The sequence below is a fragment of the Schistocerca cancellata genome, chromosome 7 (genome assembly GCF_023864275.1).
Source record: "Schistocerca cancellata isolate TAMUIC-IGC-003103 chromosome 7, iqSchCanc2.1, whole genome shotgun sequence".
Taxonomy (NCBI): domain Eukaryota; kingdom Metazoa; phylum Arthropoda; class Insecta; order Orthoptera; family Acrididae; genus Schistocerca; species Schistocerca cancellata.
In genome coordinates this window covers 183,127,957-183,148,977 of record NC_064632.1, presented here as the reverse complement: position 1 = coordinate 183,148,977, position 21,021 = coordinate 183,127,957, and the positions used below count along the sequence as shown (strand labels likewise).

Sequence of the window (21,021 nt, the reverse complement as noted above, 5' to 3'; positions counted from 1 at the left end):
AACTACTATTCATGTTGGTGTTTAGAATGTATGAGTTTGGCAAAATACCATCTGACTTTCAGAAAAATATCAACCACACAATTCCAAAGACTGCAAGAGCTGACAAGTGCAAGAATCATCACACAATCAGCTTAACATCTCATGCATCCAAGATGCTGACAAGAATAGTATACAGAAGTTTAAATGTTAGGAATGATTTTCTCAGGGTCCAGAATGAATTTTTCACTCTGCAGTGGAGTGTAGACTGATATGAAACTTCCTGCCAGATTGAAACTATGTGCCAGACCACGGCTCAAACTCGGGACCTTAGCCTTTCGTGGGCAAATGGTCTACCAACTGAGCTACCCAAGTGTGACTCATGACCATTCTCACAACATTATTTCTCAAGGTATTTGTTTGGATTATAGCCTTGTAAAAAAGTGAAATGTAGACAACAAGCAGTTCAGACAAGAAGAGAATAGAAACTTTCGAAATGTGGTGCTACAGAAAAATGCTGAAGTTCTGATGGGTAGATTACTAACAAGGAGGTAATGAATTGAACTGAGTAGAAAAGAAATTTAAGGGACAACTTGATTAGAAGATGGGGTCTGCTGATATGAAACATCCAGAGGTATTAAGGAATTGTCAGTTTGGAAATGGAAAGAAGTGAGGGATTTAAAAATTGAAGGCTGGACTACAGCACTGATACAGAGCTGAAGAGATTTTGACAGGACAGACAAACATGGAATGCTGCATCAGATCAGTCTTCAGATTAAAGATGACAACGACAACCACCACCACCACCACCACCACCACCACCACCAACAACAACAACAACAACAACAACAACATTATGTCATTTGACACATTAATTTGGCTTTTGGCATAACATTCAGATGTTACCAGAACACAAAAATGAGAAAGAAAAGCCAGAAATGTATTCACTTGTATGAGCAGAAGGAGTGTGGATGGGTGCACAACGTATTTCTTGAATTTGTTCTGTAGAGATGCTAGAATTGGTATTTATTACTATTATTATTATTTTATACTTGGTGATGTGAAGGAATAAACCAGATGATATCTGTATTCTGTTTAAGTAGACAGTGTTTCACTTCTGTCATTAAAGTTAATCTCTCTGAGTCACTGAAGTAGTACAGGTCTCTATTTTAAAAAAGACAAAAGCAAAAATAACACAATTCCCTTAACAGTGGTAAAAAAAATAGGATAGATAAAATAAAAGCTTTTATAAACCTCTCTGACAAGATTGACAGTTCAATCCTGTGATCATCCTCATTTGTGTAGGCGATGTCTCAGACGTTTGGGTTTTTTGTCATGATGCCTATCAATTGGCCAGAACACGTCACATCCATAAGGCTAAAACATGCCTGCAGCAAGAAATGTCTACCACAATTTGGAATTGTTGCTTTGGTATATGCACTCTTCCACACAGGCCATAAGGATTTCAGAAAAAATTCTGCTTGGCAGTATCATTTTGCACATGTAAAAACAACTATGGTTTCATTACTTGAGGGAGGAAATGATCCATGGTGGAGGCAGGCACTCAGTATAGTTGTAATAGGCATAAATTTTAGTTTATCTCTGTTTTAGTCTAGTAAGTAGTACGGTGTATTTAAATAACAGTGATCAATGACTGAAGGGGTGAAGCAACAATATGCCAACTATGGTTTATTGCTGCTGCCAGGATAAAGACTGCACTGTCTCACATCTTATGGATTATATTGTATGCAATTCCAGGCTTCATACTCATTCTTAGGTATTCTTGTGGATAATGAACTGAAATGGAAAAAAAATATTAATAATGTCTGTAAGAAAGTGAGCACTGTCATATTCTTAATGATGCAGCTATCACAGCATTCAGTAAAAAACGTTCTGTGTACAGTGTATCATGGACTTTTCGAACCATACTTACAGTATGGAGTGACTGTGTGGGGAAACTCAAACAAACAAGAGACAAAACGAGTGTTCACATTACAAAAAAAAGCAATTAGGACCATTTTAAGAAGAAAGACCTCTGAAACATGCAGAAACTGTTTCAAGAATTTAGGTATCTTAACGTTTTCATCGTTGTATATATACAAAACAATAATGTACATCACAAAAGGTAGTGAGGACTGGATTACAAATGCTAGTGTACACACCCACAATACAAGAAAGAAGAATGAAGTACAGAGCATACCCCACTGACTGGCAATGCTAGAAAAAGGACCCCAGTACTCTGGTATCAGACTACTAAGAAGTCTGCCCAAAAAACTGCAAGATAGTATACTTTACAATGACTTTCCAAAGAAACTTAAAGACTATCTCATGGAAAAAGAGTTTTACAGTGTTGCAGAATACTTATGCCATTAAATTTGTATATATTGTTACTCATTATCAGTGATGTAAAAATGTAAGCTAAAGGTATAGAAAAATAAGTGATAAAGAATGTTAATACTTTGACATGTCCTATATTACACGTACATTTACTGTACACAATGTAATCTTACAGGATCAAATAAAATTCTATTCAATTCAATTCAAGAAGAATGGAAAAGAAAAATTGAGTTTATGTTAGATGATAATCAGTTTGGCTTCAGGAAAGGTAAAGGCACCAGATAGGCAATTCAGATGTTGCAGTTGATAATGGAAGCAAGAGTAAAGAAAAATCAAGAAACATTCATCAGCTTTGTTGACCAGTAAAAGCATTTGACAATGTAAAATGGTGCAAGATGTTCGTAAACCTCAGAAAAATAGGTGTAAATTATAGAGAGAGATCAATAATATACAATATGTACAAGAGCCAAGAGGGAATAATGAGAGTGACTGACCAAGAACCAAGTGTTAGGATTAAAAAGGGTGTAAGACAGGGATGTAGTCTTTTGCCCCTACTGTTCAATCTGTACATCAAAGAAGCAATAATGGAAATAGTGGAATTAAATAGTGGAATTAAAATTCAAGGTGAAAGGATATCAATGATAAGATTGGTTGATGACATTGCTATCCTGAGAGAACGGGAAGAATGATCTGTTGAATGGAATGAGCAGTCTAATGAGTACAGAATACGGATTGATAGTAAATCAGAAAAAGACGAAAATGATGAGAAGTAGTAGAAATGAGAACAGTGAGAAACTTAACTTTGGATTGATGGTCATGAAGTCAAAGTAACCAATGATGGATGGAGCAAGGAGGGCATTAAAAGCAGATTAGCACTGGCAAAAAAGGCATTTCTAGCCAAGAGAAGACTATTAGTATCTAAAATAGATCTTAATTTGAGGAAGAAATTTCTGAGAATGTACATGTGGAGCATACCATTGTGTGGTAGTGAAACATGGACTGTGGGAAAACCAGAACAGAAGAGAATCAAAGCATTTGAGATGTGGTGCTACAGACAAATGTTCAAATTTAGGTGGATTGATAAGGTAAGGAATAAGGAGGTTTTGTGCAGAATTGGAGAGAAAAGGAATTTGTGGAAAACACTGATAAGGAGAAGGGACAGGATGTTAGGACATCTGTTAAGACATTAGGGAATGACTTCCATGGTACTAGAGGGAGCTATACAGGACAAAAACATAGAGGAAGACAGAGATTGGAATACATCCAACAAATAATTGAGGATGTAGGTTGCAAGTGCTACTCTGAGACGATGAGGTTGGCACAGGAGAGAAATTCATGGTGGGTCACATCAAACCAGTCAGGAGACTGATGATTCAAACAAAAAAAGGAAAAATAAATAAAACAAACTTGAGGACAATATTATAGAAAGAGATGAGAAAGTTGCTGAAGATGAGGTGGGATATATGATACTACAAGAAGACTTAGGCAGCGCACTGAAAGACCAAAGTGGAAACAAGGTCCCCTGGAGTAGATGATATGCCTCCTAAATTCCACCTAGTGTGCAAGATATATCAGACAGGTAAAAACCCTCCGACTTAAATAAGAATGTAATAATTCTAATTCCAAAGTAATCAGGTGCTGATAGGTATGAATATCACTGAACCATCAGCTTAAAAAGTCATGACTGCAAAACACTAACACAAATTATTTAGAGAAGAAGGGAATGACACACAGATGCCAACCTCAGAAAGATCAATTTGGGTTCTGGAGAAATGTGTGAATACACGAGGTAATACTGATCCCAAGTCTTACCTTACCTGCTTTTATAGCATCTGAAGACTTAGAGAGAGCTTTTGAAAATTGGACAGGAGACTATTCTTTGAAATTTTGAAGGGATAAAATACAGAGAGTTAAAGGCTATTTACAACTTGTACAGAAACCAGACTGCAGTTATAAACAGTCAAAGAACATGAAAGGGAAACAGTGGCTCAGAAGGAAATGAGACAGGGTTGTAGACTCCAGTGTTATTCAATCGGTACACTGAGCAAGCAATAAAGTAAACCAAAGAGAATTAAGACCTCTGATGTTTGCCAATGACATAGGAATCCTGTCAGAGATAATAAAGGACTTGGAAGAGCAACTGAACGGACTGGGTAAAAATGCACTTCTGGTGTCCATGGCTGTTGAGCTGCATGCCAATGTTGTTAACAACTTACTTGTTGAGTGAGGGGAGCGCAAAAAGAAAAAGCATGATTCGGTTGTCAGTAGCCAATCAGAAAGGTCCGTCATAACTTCCTACAATTCATAAATAAAATTAGCTGGTATTTTGTTCCACTAGATTAGAATTTAACCACATCATCGAAATTTTCAACAAAATCAGAAATGTAAGTAGGTTACTGTAATGACGAATGTCGCACATCAGTCTAATGCAGCAATTATATTTTTGTTTTGAGACTCATTGGCTTTGCCAACTCACAAGCAGTTTATTGCTCTCTAACTAGGCCTTGGGCTATGTTACTGGTCAGTCCGTCAGTGCATCCTGTTTTTCTAATCAGCAAATAAATCAGTAACCAACCATAAAATTCATGATAAGCAGATTAATAAATGTTATTCTGGCATCTTCCATGTCGAAAACAAATGTAACAAATTCATATCTTCCTCCAAAGGAAATTATAAGATTAAGGCACTCTCAGCATACACTGTCAGTCGATTGGCTACGACCAGTCTCACTGAAATGACAACATCTGCACGCGATGCAAGAGCCAACGACAACATAAGTGCATTTTAGTCTGGACAGTGTCTTGAAAAAGAGATAAGCTGAACACTAACAGAAATACGATGAGGGTAATGGTAGGTAGTTAAATCAGGCAAAGCTGAGGTAACTAGTTTAGGAAATGAGATACTAAAATTAGTTAGCTAGTTAGTTTCATGTATCACTCTGCATGATAGATTGTATTGGTGTAGAATGAGTCATTTTACACTTACATTGCAAATTAATTTGTACATATGGCAAGGTTCTGCACATTTTTAAGTATTTTCTTCTTCTCCCAAAAAGAAAAAAAGATATACTGATGTGAATCAGTAAGTCCTACATATCAACTTTTACACATTACAGTAACAGAAAATCTTCTATGAAATAGAAGAGGTTGTCCAGGTGAAAATTTCTCAGTTTGTTTTCAAATTTGACTTTGCTGTCTGTCAGTCATTTTATATCACTGGGTAAGGAGTCAAAAATTTTTGTTGCAGCATTGTGGACTCAAAGACAACCTTAATGTGGAGTATGAATGTTATTTTTTCTTCTGGTACTGTAATTATGTACGTCATTCCAGAATGACATTTTCACTCTGCAGCGGAGTGTGCGCTGATATGAAACTTCCTGGCAGATTAAAACTGTGTGCCCAACCGAGACTCGAACTTGCCCGCGAAAGGCTAAGGTCCCGAGTTCGAGTCTCAGTCGGGCACACAGTTTTAATCTGCCAGGAAGTTTCATGTACGTCATTGTTCCTTTTGAACTCTTGTGGATTATTTTCAACAAACTTCATGAGGGAATAAACATACTGTGGAGCAGTAGTTGGAATGCTCAACTCCCTAAACAGATGTCTACAAGATGATAGTGGATGAGCACCATGTATTATTCTTACAGCACATTTTTGTGCAATTAAGACTTTCTTTCTTAAAAATGAGTTACTCAAGAACATTATTCCATACAATATTATTGAAAGAAAATATGCAAAATGTGTCAATTTACTCTCTCCTCAAGATTTGCAATGACTCTAAATGAAAATGTGGGACAACTAAGTTTATTAAAAGGTTCCAAAATGTGCTTTTTTCAGCCTAAATTCTCATCAATGTAGACTCCCAAAAATTTTGAAGTATCTACCCTATTTATTATTCCCTCACCACATGTTACACTTATGACTGGTATAATGCCCCTAGATGTGCAGAACAGGATATGTTGTGTCTTTTTAAAACTGAGGGTGAGACCATACAAAGAAAATCAGTCAATGATACTTTTAAGAACTTTGTTTACGATTTCTGCTGTTTCTGTATGTACAATGCTTGGACTGATTACAATATTATTGTCATTTACAAAAAAGAACTAATTCTTCCTCTTGTACATTAGAAGATCACTTACATATATGAGGAAAAACCATGGACCTAACATTGAGCCTTGGCGATTTCTCTCCAGTCAGAATAATGTCCCCAGACTATATTGGCTGAATTACTAAGTACAGCTTCCTGCATTCTTTTTGTTAGATGTGATATTATCAGCTGACTGGCTATACCATCAATCCCATAAAACTTCAATTTATCTAGAAGAATACTGTGATTCACACAGTCAAATGCCTTACATAAGTTGCAGAAAAAAATCAGCTGTCATTATTTTACTATCTAGTGCTTGTAGAATCAGGTGAGTGAACATTTAAATGCCATTATCTGTACAGAAACCCTTCTGAAACCTCAAATGTGATTTGCTGATGATATTATTATTGCTAAGATGATATACCATACTAGAATACACCATCTTCTCAAAACTTTTGGAAAATAATGTGTGTAGTATACCAGTTTTACTATATTTGGGTGGCAAAGTAAGTAACTGTAGAAGAGGTAGAGAGGATACAAATGTACACTGTCTACAGCAGTGAAAGCATTTCTGAAATGGAGAATATTGTTAATGGCTAATTTAAATTTACATATTTCCGAAGGTATCCGTCTGGGAAAAAAGAAAAAAACCAGGAGCTGTGGCACTGTAGAAGGATGCTGAAGATTAGATGGGTAAGTTGAATAATTAATGAGGAGACAATGAATCTATTTTCTTTTTTTGGGGGGGGGGGGGGGGTAAAGGCACAATTAGACTTAAAAAGGGATCAACTGACAGGAGACTTCCTGAGGCATCAAGGAATAATTAATTTGGTAACAGAGGAAAGTGAAGGTGGGTAAAAACTGTAAAGGGATGGCTAGGTATAAATGTGGTGACAGAAGAGATGTAGCTTGCACAGGATGGACATGTGGAGAGCTGCATCAAACCAATCTATGGACTGAAGACCTTGACCACGAACACCAACACACTTAACAACAGGAAGGCCCACATGCATAAGGTATACACTCAAAGATGTAATCAATACCACAGATAAAGAAGAAGAAATCAGCTTGTTACAAGATGTAGACCTACGTAGGGGTCAGACTGAAATTTTCTACTCTGGTATTCTATCATAGGTTTCTAGTAGACACTGGGCGGGAAATTTAAAACCTCGATACATTGAAAATCAAGTAAAAATAATACCTTTCACTTCCTTGTCACTTAGTTTATCAGAATATTGTGCCTCAGGAATGTGAATTCCAATTAATTCTAATGTTTATATTTAACAAGTTCTGACTTTGCCAACAGGCCTATATAGGCAACTGATAGTTCAGTTATAAAAATGCTTTGTTTGAAGTATTACAAGAAAACAACAGGGGAATAATTTAAAATGAGTAGGAGTTGTTTTTTTTTCTTTTTTATGTACATATACGAAGTACTGTACAAGTAAGTCCCACAATTTTTCATGTGAGTAGATAAGGAGTAGCATTATTTGCTAGTATACTTAAAGTAGCCTGTAGTGACTGCTTCTGTCATGAATAATATGAACCACTTCACATCCCTGTATCCCCTTTGAAACGAATCTCTCTCTCTCTCTCTCATTGCATCAGACCACAGACAACAAATACAGTAAAGTACTTTGTTAACTTGGGTACTGTGTTAAAAATATATCATGCATCTGCGGCCCAAACTATTTGACTGTAATTAAAAAGTCAAATGAGAGTAAACATTATTAGGCAACCTATTAAATTCTTACCTCATCGTGGGGAAAATCGTAATGCTTGAACATAAATTGACCAAAAGGAAGCGGTATGAAGAGAAAGAGCGTTATAAGAAATATGCAACCAACGACGACACCAATTGCTTCTGGTCTGTAAATAAACAAACATTCATTACATTTTTGTGTGTGTTGACTGTTGTTGGCACAGTGGTTTCAAAGTATACGCTAATCACTTACATCTTCTCCTTTTTTCTTTTACTCATATCAATGCCATAAAGGTTTGCTTTAATAAAAGTCTCCTTAATTTTAGGAATTATCCTAAGACAGCAAAAATAGGAGGCAACAGACATCACAGCGTTTAAAGCAAGTGGATACATTTTGCCGGTATAAGTCTCAACGGAATGCGTCAACAAAATTTTACGTAGAGGATACTTCTATCGAAATGTAGTCAGTGCAGCTGTTAAGGGTGATAACGAAGAGATAGATGACATGTTCGTGCATTCGTGTACAAAACGTAGCGTGTATAAAATGTGTTTATATCATCAAATCAAGTTTTACGTCACGCCCACGAGGTCTGGCGTGTAGCCAACATTCCACGCTCATTATTTACATGCAAGAAAATTCTTGCATGTAATGGCTGGTACTCTATTATTATATTTAACATGAATAGGTTTATTACGTATAAAAATACGCAATTTCATTAACTCTGATTTAATTTTTGCAACACAGCTCTTTCACTTATCAGATCACTGAGCAAGGATTGTATTGCTATCGTTAACAAATGCACAACAAGAAAACAAGAAGCGTATGAGCGCAGTTCGCAATATCATTGAAATGCAGTGTTTTTATTGAAGTTTTGGTGATTCCACGGATATGTCAAATGGAATTGGAGCTAACCACGTGTTCTGATGACCTACGATATAATTTATAATAATCATTTTCGTATTTTCAACCACGTATTGTTTGTGGTAGCTGAAAACAATGACAAAAGGGTCTACAGTACAATAAGTGATACGTGTTGGATTCTCGTGAACTTGATGCAATTTCATTAATTAATTAATCAATCAAATAGCACTGCTGCAAGTCATCAAATTCTGTGTACCAAAATAGCCCTTCCACAGAGGCTTTGTATTGTAGATTTTTGTGCGCATTGCATGTAAACAAACAAAATAAAGTGTTTATACATTGATGGAGTGGACACTATTCAGCGTCGCAGTTATTGCGGGACTGTTATCATATTCTTGTAAGTGCACGCAGACTTATATTGTAGAACGTTGAGACATGAGTTGTATAATGATACACGCAAGGTACCCAGTTTAACTTGAAATGCAGCCTCCGAGCTGTCTACAGCACATTGCACCCTTTGTGTCGTCGTAATTGCCGTCTGCTTCACGTCTGCTGTGCAGCGAGCTACCATAATTTAAGTATTAACTGTATTTTTCTTACTTGTCACTTCTTCTTCCGTGTGTTTTTGCTTTTAGGAAGCTTTAATTGTCGAGTACTATTAATAGTTCCATAGATTTCGTATTTGTTTTGAATACTGTCAGAGAGAGTCCCTTTAGTCAACCATAGTGCCAGTAGTGCTAGTGTTTGTTTTCAATACAGTCCAGAGACAGGTAGTGCTATTTTCATTGTTTTCTACAAGAAGTGGCTAGCAACCACAGTTTAGTGAATAAACAGCCGCCTTTAGTGAATTAGCAGTCTAGTTAAAGGTTGATTAACTCTCTTCAGTAAATTGATTCCTTAGGATGGATAGGATGTGTGACTGCTGTGTACGGACGCAGGAGGAGCTGGCCACTGTTCGCGAACAGCTGAACGTGTTGATGGCCGCAGTCAGCCGTCTTCAGGCTGCTGCCTCGGAGTGTAGCGGCAGTGGGGAGTCTGGTGCATCGCAAGGTACACCCCAGGTGTTACATGCTTCACCCACTGTCCCTGCTGTCGAGACATCTTTGCGGGTACTGGGCGCGGTTGGGACACCCTCTCCCAAAGGGGAGTGGCGGGTTCAGCGGCGTTCACGGCGCACGAGGCGGAGGGTCAATGTGGAGGCTGGCCGTGTGGCATTGCCCGCTCTGCCTGTGAGTGGACATGTGGCTGCTCCTTCAGCAAGGTCCGAGCAGGCACACGGGGGGAGGGGTTTATTATTTATTGGGAGCTCCAACGTTAGGCGGGTGATGGAGCCCCTTAGGGAAATAGCGGGAAGGTCGGGGAAGAAGGCTAGTGTTCACTCTGTCTGCTTGCCGGGGGGTCTCATCCGAGATGTGGAGGCGGCCCTACTGGTGGCGATAGAGAGCACTGGGTGCACCCGACTGCAAATTGTTGCTCATGTCGGCACCAATGACTCCTGCCGTCTGGGTTCAGAGGTCATCCTCAGTTCGTACAGGCGGTTGGCGGAATTGGTGAAGGCGGAAAGCCTCGCTCGCGGGGTGAAATCAGAGCTAACTATTTGTAGTATCGTTCCCAGAACCGATCGCGGTCCTCTGGTTTGGAGCCGAGTGGAAGGCTTAAACCAGAGGCTCAGACGATTCTGCGGAGATCTGGGGTGCAAATTTCTCGACCTCCGCTATCGGGTGGAGAAATGTAGGGTCCCCCTGAATACGTCAGGCGTGCACTACACACCGGAAGTGGCTACAAGGGTAGCGGAGTACGTGTGGAGTGCACATGGGGGTTTTTTAGGTTAGAGAATCCCCTCCCTAGGCCCGACAAGACGCCTCCTGAGACGCGGCAAGGTAGGAGTAGGCAAAATGCAACAGGGAATAACAATATTAATGTGCTAATAGTAAACTGCAGGAGCGTCTACAGAAAGGTCCCAGAACAGCTCTCATTAATAAACGGTCACAACGCCCATCTAGTACTAGGGACAGAAAGTTGGCTGAAACCAGACGTAAACAGTAATGAAATCCTAAACTCAGATTGGAATGTATACCGCAGAGACAGGCTGGACAGTGAAGGGGGAGGCGTGTTTATAGCGATAAGAAGTGCAAGAGTATCGAAGGAAGTTGACGGAGATCCGAAATGTGAAATGATTTGGGTGAAGGTCACGGTTAAAGCAGGCTCAGACATGGTAATTGGATGTCTCTATAGGCCCCCTGGCTCAGCAGCTGTTGTGGCTGAGCGCCTGAAGGATAATTTGGAAAATATTTCGAGCAGATTTCCCCATCATGTTATAGTTCTGGGTGGAGATTTTAATTTGCCGGATATAGACTGGGAGACTCAGACGTTCATAACGGGTGGCAGGGACAAAGAATCCAGTGAAATTTTTTTAAGTGCTTTATCTGAAAACTACCTTGAGCAGTTAAACAGAGAACCGACTCGTGGCAATAACATATTAGACCCTCTGGTGACAAACAGACCCGAACTATTTGAAAACGTTAACGCAGAACAGGGAATCAGCGATCATAAAGCGGTTACGGCATCGATGATTTCAGCCGTAAATAGGAATATTAAAAAGGGTAGGAAGATTCTTCTGTTTAGAAAAAGTGACAAAAAGCAGATTTCAGAGTACCTGCTGGCTCAACACAAAAGTTTTGTCTCAAGTACAGATAGTGTTGAGGATCAGTGGACAAAGTTCAAAACCGTCGTACATAATGCGTCAGATGAGTATGTGCCAAGCAAGATCGTAAGAGATGGAAAAGAGCCACCGTGGTACAACAACCAAGTTAGAAAACTGCTGCCGAAGCAAAGGGAACTTCACAGCAAACATAAACATAGCCAAAGCCTTGCAGACAAACAAAAATTACGCGAAACGAAATGTAGTGTGAGGAGGGCTATGCGAGAGGCGTTCAGTGAATTCGAAAGTAAAGTTCTATGTACTGACTTGGCAGAAAATCCTAAGAAATTTTGGTCTTATGTCAAAGCGATAGGTGGATCAAAACAAAATGTCCAGACACTCTGTGACCAAAATGGTACTGAAACAGAGGATGACAGACTAAAGGCCGAAATACTAAATGTCTTTTTCCAAAGTTGTTTCACAGAGGAAGATTGCACTGTAGTTCCTTCTCTAGATTGTCGCACAGGTGACAAAATGGTAGATATCGAAATAGACGACAGAGGGATAGAGAAACAATTAAAATCGCTCAAAAGAGGAAAGGCCTCTGGACCTGATGGGATACCAGTTCAATTTTACACAGAGTACGCGAAGGAACTTGCCCCCCTTCTTGCAGCGGTGTACCGTAGGTCTCTAGAAGAGCGTAGCGTTCCAAAGGATTGGAAAAGGGCATAGGTCATCCCCGTTTTCAAGAAGGGACGTTGAACAGATGTGCAGAACTATAGACCTATATCTCTAACGTCGATCAGTTGTAGAATTTTGGAACACATATTGTGTTCGAGTATAATGACTTTTCTGGAGACTAGAAATCTACTCTGTAGGAATCAGCATGGGTTTAGAAAAAGACGGTCATGTGAAACCCAGCTCGCGCTATTCGTCCACGAGACTCAGAGGGCCATAGACACGGGTTCACAGGTAGATGCCATGTTGCTTGACTTCCGCAAGGCGTTCGATACAGTTCCCCACAGTCGTTTAATGAACAAAGTAAGAGCATATGGACTATCAGACCAATTGTGTGATTGGGTTGAGGAGTTCCTAGATAACAGGACGCAGCATGTCACTCTCAATGGAGAGAAGTCCTCCGAAGTAAGAGTGATTTCAGGTGTGCTGCAGGGGAGTGTCATAGGACCGTTGCTATTCACAATATACATAAATGACCTGGTGGATGACATCGGAAATTCACTGAGGCTTTTTGCAGATGATGCTGTGGTGTATCGAGAGGTTGTAACAATGGAAAATTGTACTGAAATGCAGGAGGATCTGCAGCGAATTGACGCATGGTGCAGGGAATGGCAATTGAATCTCAATGTAGACAAGTGTAATGTGCTGCGAATACACAGAAAGATAGATCCTTTATCATTTAGCTACAAAATAGCAGGTCAGCAACTGGAAGTAGTTAATACCATAAATTATCTGGGAGTACGCATTAGGAGTGATTTAAAATGGAATGATCATGTAATGTTGATTGTCGGTAAAGCAGATGCCAGACTGAGATTCATTGGAAGAATCCTAAGGAAATGCAATCCGAAAACAAAGGAAGTAGGTTACAGTACGCTTGTTCATCCACTGATTGAATACTGCTCAGCAGTGTGGGATCCGAACCAGATAGGGTTGATAGAAGAGATAGAGAGGATCCAACGGAGAGCAGCGCGCTTCGTTACAGGATCATTTAGTAATCGCGAAAGCGTTACGGAGATGATAGATAAACTCCAGTGGAAGACTCTGCAGGAGAGACGCTCAGTAGCTCGGTACGGGCTTTTGTCAAAGTTTCGAGAACATACCTTCACCGAAGAGTCAAGCAGTATATTGCTACCTCCTACGTATATCTCGTGAAGAGACCATGAGGATAAAATCAGAGAGATTAGAGCCCACACAGAGGCATACCGACAATCCTTCGTTCCACGAACAATACGAGACTGGAATAGAAGGGAGAACAGATAGAGGTACTGAAGGTACCCTCCGCCACACACCGTCAGGTGGCTTGCGGAGTATGGATGTAGATGTAGATGTTTTTGTTTAACGGTTTCATTCCTGGCTATGGGCCTTGTGTTGCGTCTAAAAATAATTGCATGTATGTATGTATATTGACAACACCAGTTTTTGAGAGAAGTAGAATTTTCAGTTTCCTTTGTAATTATGATGCTGTTACATTGGTCCTTTCCTAATGATAGGTTATGTTATTTTCAAGTAATAACATCACATCCACCTCATAGATCACAAGTAAATTATTTTACAACAGCTCCGGAAAACTTGATTTGGGTGTACTACATCATCCAGAGTTTTGTATTTATACATCTATCCTCTGCCTATTGCTTGTTCTGGTTGTATCACCTTATATTTATTCTTTGTTCTGTAGTGGCTGTGTGTGTCAGTTGAACTGATGCATAACTGGCTGGAAAGTCACCATTTGTAAACTTTTATTTTGTTTTCGTCTAAAGTAGTACAAGTAATGAAGATGTGCGAAGTTTTTGACCAACTTGAATAATTCTGCATAGCAAATCTGAAAATGAAAGTTCAAGTCGATAGTGTGACAGCCATTCATAATTTCTGTCATTTCCATAACTTCACTCATGCATTCTAAAATGATTGAGTTCTTTATCTCACCATAATGTCTACATGTACAAATACACCTACAAACCACTGTACAATGCATGGTGGAAGACACTTCATACTAATATTTATAAATTCCTATCTTATTCCATTCATATATTGAGTGAGATGTAATTGACTGATTGTCTGTCTGTCTCTGTACAACTGTAATCTCTCATCTAGTTCTCATGATCCATATGTTCATTATAAAGTGGCACCAGGGTGCTCATACAGGTTCCCTCAAATACAGGTTTCTAAATTTTTGCAGAAATGTTTCACAAAAAGTGATATGTCTTTCTTCCCAGGATTATTGTTTTAATTAAGCTGCCCAACCATTTCTGTTACATTTTTGTACTTGCTGTAGGGTCATTCTATGTCAAGCCATCTCAACTACTATCTCAGATTTGGGTGAAATGTGGCTTATTTGTTCTACCTACAGCAGTAAGCGCCTATACTTATCGTCAGCATTTTATCTCACTCCATTTTCATGTTAATTATAGCTTTTCAGAGATAGGGATCTTTGAAATGTATTACACAGTGATGGTGCAAAATGACACTTTCAAATGCTTTGAAAGTAAATTAAATTGTTTTGAAACTTCATGACAGATAAAACTGTGTGCCATATTCGTCCCTTAAAGTTTAGACTTTTGATGTTTGTGGGCAAGTGCTCTAGTGACTTAACTAGCCAAGCAAACCTCTCAACTCGTTCTCACCACTACTTCTGCGAGTACCTCTTCTACTTGGCAGCTCAGTTGGTAGAGCACATGCTTGTGAAAGGCAAATCATAGTCTGTCAAACCAGGGCACACACTGCTGCAGAGTAAAAATTCATTCTGGATGCATTTTTTCATTTGTCACCCAATCTGTATGAAATTTGTTGGTTGTATAATCTAAAACATATGAATTTTAAACAGAATTATCTAATGTCTTTAACTGAACTCATCAAGATGGTGAAAAAGATGTATAAGCCTACTTCATTTTTTGTGTGGAAAGAAGAAGGAGAAAAAGAAGAAGAAGAATGCTCATCACTACATTGAATTTCACACAAAGTGCAAGAGATAATCCTCAAAATGCTTTTCCAAAAACATAGGGCGTGTAGTGCAGAAATAAAATTAGTAAGGTTTTCATGCCTTTGTGGTGATTTTTCCTGCTGCCGATACTGGAAATTTTATATCAGTTTTCATTCACTTACATAATCCTTTATTGCACAAATAGTTGTAGAAATACAAAGTTGTTTAGGCTTTTGTGGCCATTTGTTGATGTACTGCCTATTGGTTTTTGTCTTGGGAGCTTTATACAGTGCTGAATGGTTTTTCTGACACAATTAGCTGCCACTGTTAAAGGTTCACCCTCCAGTCTGCCATCAGCAGTGGAATGTGAACTTCTTATAATGACATCCTCTGCCAGTAGTGCTGGTCAAATGTCAGAAAAATTGCTAAAAAAATGTTGACCGAAGATCCCAATATTTGTAAAAATAACTTTTGGATTTTTTTGTTTTTTTCAGTGTTGTTATCCTTCTTAAAAAATAATACTTTGTTTTAAAATCAAAGAAGAGATGACAACAGTCATGCTTAATTCTTCATTATTTCAACACAAGAAATTTCCTGGAGAGCAGTAAATTCATTAACTTTATTATGAATACTTTGAGTATACACAGATAAAATTTTGACACTTGAAATGTCGTTACACTCAACACGATCTTACTCATCTTTCTACTTATCGACTTGCGAGTGTTCCATCAGAGTATATCAAACACCTGCCTAACTTAAAAAAAGTGCATTCCACAGGTATTCTGCTATCCAAGTAGCTGTTTGCTGCATGTAGTGCACATTGACCTCTCGGGGGGGGGGGGATTATACTAATCCTCACCCAATAAGCCAGATCTAGAAATTTGCAGCCAAGACTGTCAGAGTGAACAAAGCTTCTTATGAACTGAGGATGGCCTCGGAACCCATGCACCAGGTATTGTTGGTGCCAATGTGAGCCGCAGCTTGCATATGACTGGACTCTTCATGCTCAATAGCTGCAGGAAAGGTCACTTCCACGTATTAGATGAAACCTTCTGATTGGCATACCAAGTGAACACTGGCTTTCCTTCAAGCTCCATAACATGCCTAACATTGGAGCTCCCAATAACTAGCAAACCCTTTTTTGTGAAATTACTAGTTTCAGCTGACATCGGTCATCCATGGATCCACTGACAAATACAATGGTGTGGCTGAACCATGGCCTCTTTTTATGATCTAGTGATGACTGATACCAGTTGAAGCCAATAATTCTGTTAGAAATAAATGTGTGTGTGTCGGATAGTTAAATTATTCCAAAAGAATAGTTATCATCTACTACAATTGTGAGAGCACCAAGCTGACATGTCCTTTACAATTAAAGAAAGTGCTTTCACTGAATAGCTACATATTTTCTGGGAGCTTGGTTTGCAACAGATCTTCATGTACCATCACTCTCTTAGACTTAACCTCTGTTGCCCCCCCCCCCCCCCCCCTCCCCCACCCCTTGGTACTCTCTCATTTTTCTCTGCTTTCTGTTTTCCATTTCCTCATAATACCAGATCGTCTGTCTGTAACTGCACCAACCTGCTCACTGTATTCGAGCAGTGGTCTCCCTCTACAATTTATTACCTGTCACACTTTCCCCCATTACCAAATTTTGATTCCTTTGTGCCTTGGGGTATATCATATCAACTGATCCTTTCTTTTAATCCAGCAATCTCATGATTTTTTTTTTCCATGTTTGATTTAGTACTTCCTCATTATTTATTTGATACACCCATCTAATCTGCAACGTCCTTCTGCAGCACCACATTTCATAAACTTCCCTTTTTGTCAATTGTTTATAAACCAAGCTTCATTTTCGCACAAGGCTACACTCCAGACAAATACTTTCAGGAAAGATTTCCAAAATGGGGCAGCTAGAAAAGAGCTGAAAGTCATTAGGTACTAGAAGATGAAGTTAACCTTTGTACCAGAAAAGACATTTATTTATTTTAGTTTATTTTTTTTGAAGCTCCAGATACCTAATTTTATTGTTAACAATGCCTTAAATAATTCGAAGAATTCCAGTGATATCAGTTTAGAGCAAATTGAAAAGATACCTTGCACTATGAATTACAAAAACACATAAGAAGTATAACAGAATATGTTAACCCAGAAAATTTCCCTGCTCTAAACCCTTTGAATTAAACAAACGCATAAGAATTGAAACAGAAGGAAAAAGGTCATTAACAAATTGCCAGAAACACAGCTAATGTAAATTGAAACATAACAACCTGTCCAGGTCAAACAATGGAAACTCCAGGCTGGAATATCAACAGTGTAGGAAAATATGGATTGCTACTTACAGTAAAAATGACACATTAATTTGCAGATAGGCACAAGTAAAACACACTTACACATAACCTTTTGGTCACAGCCTTCATCAGAAAATTGAGAAACACACATCATTCATTCACAGTCTGGAGGGGGTGGGCAAAGGGAAAGGATAGTAGTGTATGGGTGGGGGGAGTGATGAGTGCAGTCTGGGGGAATGTGCAAGGACTAGACTGCTAACAGGCACAGCATCATGAGGTTGTGGGGCAGGGAGATGTGGGAAACGGAGTGAAAAAGGAGAGGAGTGGGGAAAGATGGGTGGGTGCAGTATCAGAAGCTGGCAAACAAAGAGGGTGAGAGATGAGAATGGAGAGGAGGCGATAGGATAGAGTGGGTGGAAACTGTTGGGTGGAGGGTGTGGGGCAGTATGTTACTGTAGGCTGAGGCAGGGATATTTACGGGAGCGGAAAAAGTGTTGTAAGGATAACTCCCATCTGTGAAATTCAGAAAAGCCAGTTGTGTAGGTGAGGATCCAGATGGCTCAGGTTCTAAAGCTCCCATTGAAATCAAGCATGCTATATTCAACTTAAGTTGCACCAAGGGTGGTCTACTTTGCTCTCGGCCACAGTTTGTCGGGGGCTGTTCAGCCCGATGGACAGCTGTTGATAGTCATACCAATATAAAAAGCTGTGCAGCGATTGCAGCAGAATTGGTACATGACATGGTTGCCTTCACAGGTGGCCCAGCTCCTGATGGTGTAGGATAAACCTGTGACAGGACTAGAATAGAAAGTGCTGGGCGGATGATTTTGGCTGGTTTTGCAGCTGGGTCTTCCTAATACTTAAATTTATATTTGATGTTAGCAAATTTCTTCCTTTCAGAAATGCTTTTCTTGTTATTGCCATTCTGCGTTTAATATTATCTCACATTCTGCCATCATCTGTTATTTGGCTGCCCGAACAGCAAAACACATCAAGCACTTCAATGTCTCATTTAATTAATCTACATTCAATTACTCTCATTTTACATTGTTGATATTCATCTTATAATCTCTTTTCAAGACACTATCCCTGTTCATCTGTTCTTCCAAGTCATTTGCCATCCCTGCTAGAATTCCAGTGTCATCGGCAAACCTCAAAGTTTTTATTTCTTCTCCCTGAACTTTTTATCTCCTTTCCAAATTTCTACATGGTTACCTTCACAGCTTGTTCGTTGTACAAATTGAGTAACATCGGTGAATGGCTGCAACCCTGTCTCACTCTATTCTCAACTACTGATTTTCTTTTGTATCCTTTGACTTTCGATGAAAGAAAGTTATATATATATATATAAAAAGAAAGATGATGAGACTTACCAAACAAAAGCGCTGGCAGGTCGATAGACACACAAACAAACACAAACATACACACAAAATTCTAGCTTTCGCAACCAACGGTTGCCTCGTCAGGAAAGTCCACTGACACTGGTCATGAGGAACACTATTCTAATTGTAAATGAATTGATGTGGTTTACAGTCCTTGGATACAGCCAGAAGCTTACTCAGTTACTGCATCTGAATGTAATATCCTGAGAGGCATATAATATCTTAAAAGACAGTGTTTGACAAATTTTGAGGAGCAGACTGATTGTTCCTGCTTCAATATCGTAAAACAGTTGTGTGGTTCTGGTTTTTTATGAGTGCTGGGTATACTAATCAGCAGGCTCTACACATTTATTAATATTTACCCTTGTTGTGAGAAGTTTCAGAAAATATTACCCCTCTAGTTTTGATCTTGGATCTTCAGCTGACAATTTATTTCAGTATCTTGTTTTATGCACCTGAAAACTGTACAGAAAACACACAACGCAAATGTCCCCCCCCCCCCCCCCCCCCGCCCCCTTCCTTTCATTCTTCTCAATGGAGTGTTTACCCATACAACAGCAGTATAAGAGCTAGGATTTGGATCCCAAACTGCTATTGGATGATATCTCATTCCCCCTGTATATGTTTTAATATGCTAAGCCTTGCGGCAGTGGTAACACCGGTTCCCGTCGGGTCACTGAAGTTAAGTGCTGTCGGGTTTGGCTGGCACATGGATGGGTCACTGTTCGGGTCTACTGAGTGCTATTTGCAAATGGGGTGCACTCAGCCCTTGTGAGGCCAATTGAGGAGCTACCTGATTGAGAAGTAGCAGTACCAGTCACGGAAACTGACAATGGCCTGGAGAGCAGTGTGCTGAACATGTGCCCCTCCGTATCCGCATCCCGTGACACCTAAGGGTTGAGGATGACACAGTGGCCAGTTGGTATCGTTGGGCCACAATGGGCCTTCAAGGACTCTTTAATCACCAACACTGCAGGGATATCAGATAAAAGCCTAAGTAAAGTATTACAATGGAGTAAACTAAATGACATATTCATAGCTGAATGAATATGTATATTGCCTTCATTATACGTCACTAAAGACCGTGAAGATAAAGTTAGAGAAATTCAAGCTTCCACAGAAGCTTCCCATCAATTCTCCTTCAAGCAAACCATTCGCTTTTGGAATAGGAAAAGGGATCAGTGATACTAGTACACAAAGTACCCTCTGCTACACACCATTAGGTAGCTTGTGGAGTATAGTTGTAGATTAGATAATAGTCATTGTGTTCTGGTTTCTGTAAATATCAGAATAACGTGTGGCAGTTGGTATGTTAACACTGCACTAAATTACCTAATGGACATCAGCAGGAGTGCAATCTACTTGTGTGGAAATAAAAAAAAAGTGCATAGCAGACAACTACCTGTTATAGATTATAACTGCAAATAATACTATGAAAAAATAATGATACAGCCACCTTGATTGAGTGGCATTAATGTGTCATTCGTCTGATGAAAATTTATGGAGATTTGGGGAGGGTGGTGGCTTTGGGTACATTGAGGGCAGCTTGTTTTCAGACAGATGTGACTTCTATCTACATCTACATCCATACTCCACAAGCCACCTGACGGTGTGTGGCGGAGGGTACCCTTAGTACCTCTATCGGTTCTCCCTTCTATTCCAGTCTCGTATTGTTCGTGGAAAGAAGGATTGTCAGTATGCTTCTGTGTGGGCTCTAATCTCTCTGATTTTATCCTCAAGGTCTCTTCGCGAGATATACGTAGGAGGGAGCAATATACTGCTTGACTCTTCGGTGAAGGTATGTTCTCGAAACTTTAACAAAAGCCCGTACCGAGCTACTGAGCGTCTCTCCTGCAGAGTCTTCCACTGGAGTTTATCTATCATCTCCGTAACACTTTCGCGGTTACTAAATGATCCTGTAACGTAGTGCGCTGCTCTCCGTTGGATCTTCTCTATCTCTTCTATCAACCCTATCTGGTAAGGATCCCACACTGCTGAGCAGTATTCAAGCAGTGGGTGAACAAGTGTACTGTAACCTACTTCCTTTGTTTGGGGATTGCATTTCTTTAGGATTCTTCCAATGAATCTC

At 39.4% G+C, this 21,021-nt stretch overlaps 2 protein-coding genes across 4 annotated transcripts in view; one reads left to right on the top strand and one right to left on the bottom strand.

The window, feature by feature from the left end:
• LOC126092598 (UDP-N-acetylglucosamine--dolichyl-phosphate N-acetylglucosaminephosphotransferase) overlaps window positions 1-8,665 on the bottom strand; it is a 133,465-nt gene extending 124,800 nt beyond the window's left edge. The window contains exons 1-2 of the mRNA XM_049908294.1: window positions 8,352-8,665; window positions 8,151-8,265 (exon numbers count right to left, since the gene is read on the bottom strand). Of these exons, the coding sequence (XP_049764251.1) occupies window positions 8,151-8,265; window positions 8,352-8,491 (255 nt within the window). The 5' untranslated portion in view covers window positions 8,492-8,665. The remainder of the gene's footprint in view (window positions 1-8,150; window positions 8,266-8,351) is intronic.
• Window positions 8,666-9,150: 485 nt separating this feature from the next.
• The window catches only part of LOC126092597 (UDP-GalNAc:beta-1,3-N-acetylgalactosaminyltransferase 2-like), a 145,471-nt gene continuing 133,600 nt past the window's right edge, over window positions 9,151-21,021 (top strand). For 2 of the 3 annotated variants that reach the window (XM_049908293.1, XM_049908290.1), the window contains exon 1: window positions 9,151-9,357. In XM_049908293.1, coding sequence (XP_049764250.1) covers window positions 9,303-9,357 — 55 coding nt within the window. In that variant the 5' untranslated portion in view covers window positions 9,151-9,302. The remainder of the gene's footprint in view (window positions 9,358-21,021) is intronic. The other variant, XM_049908291.1, reaches the window with a different exon arrangement.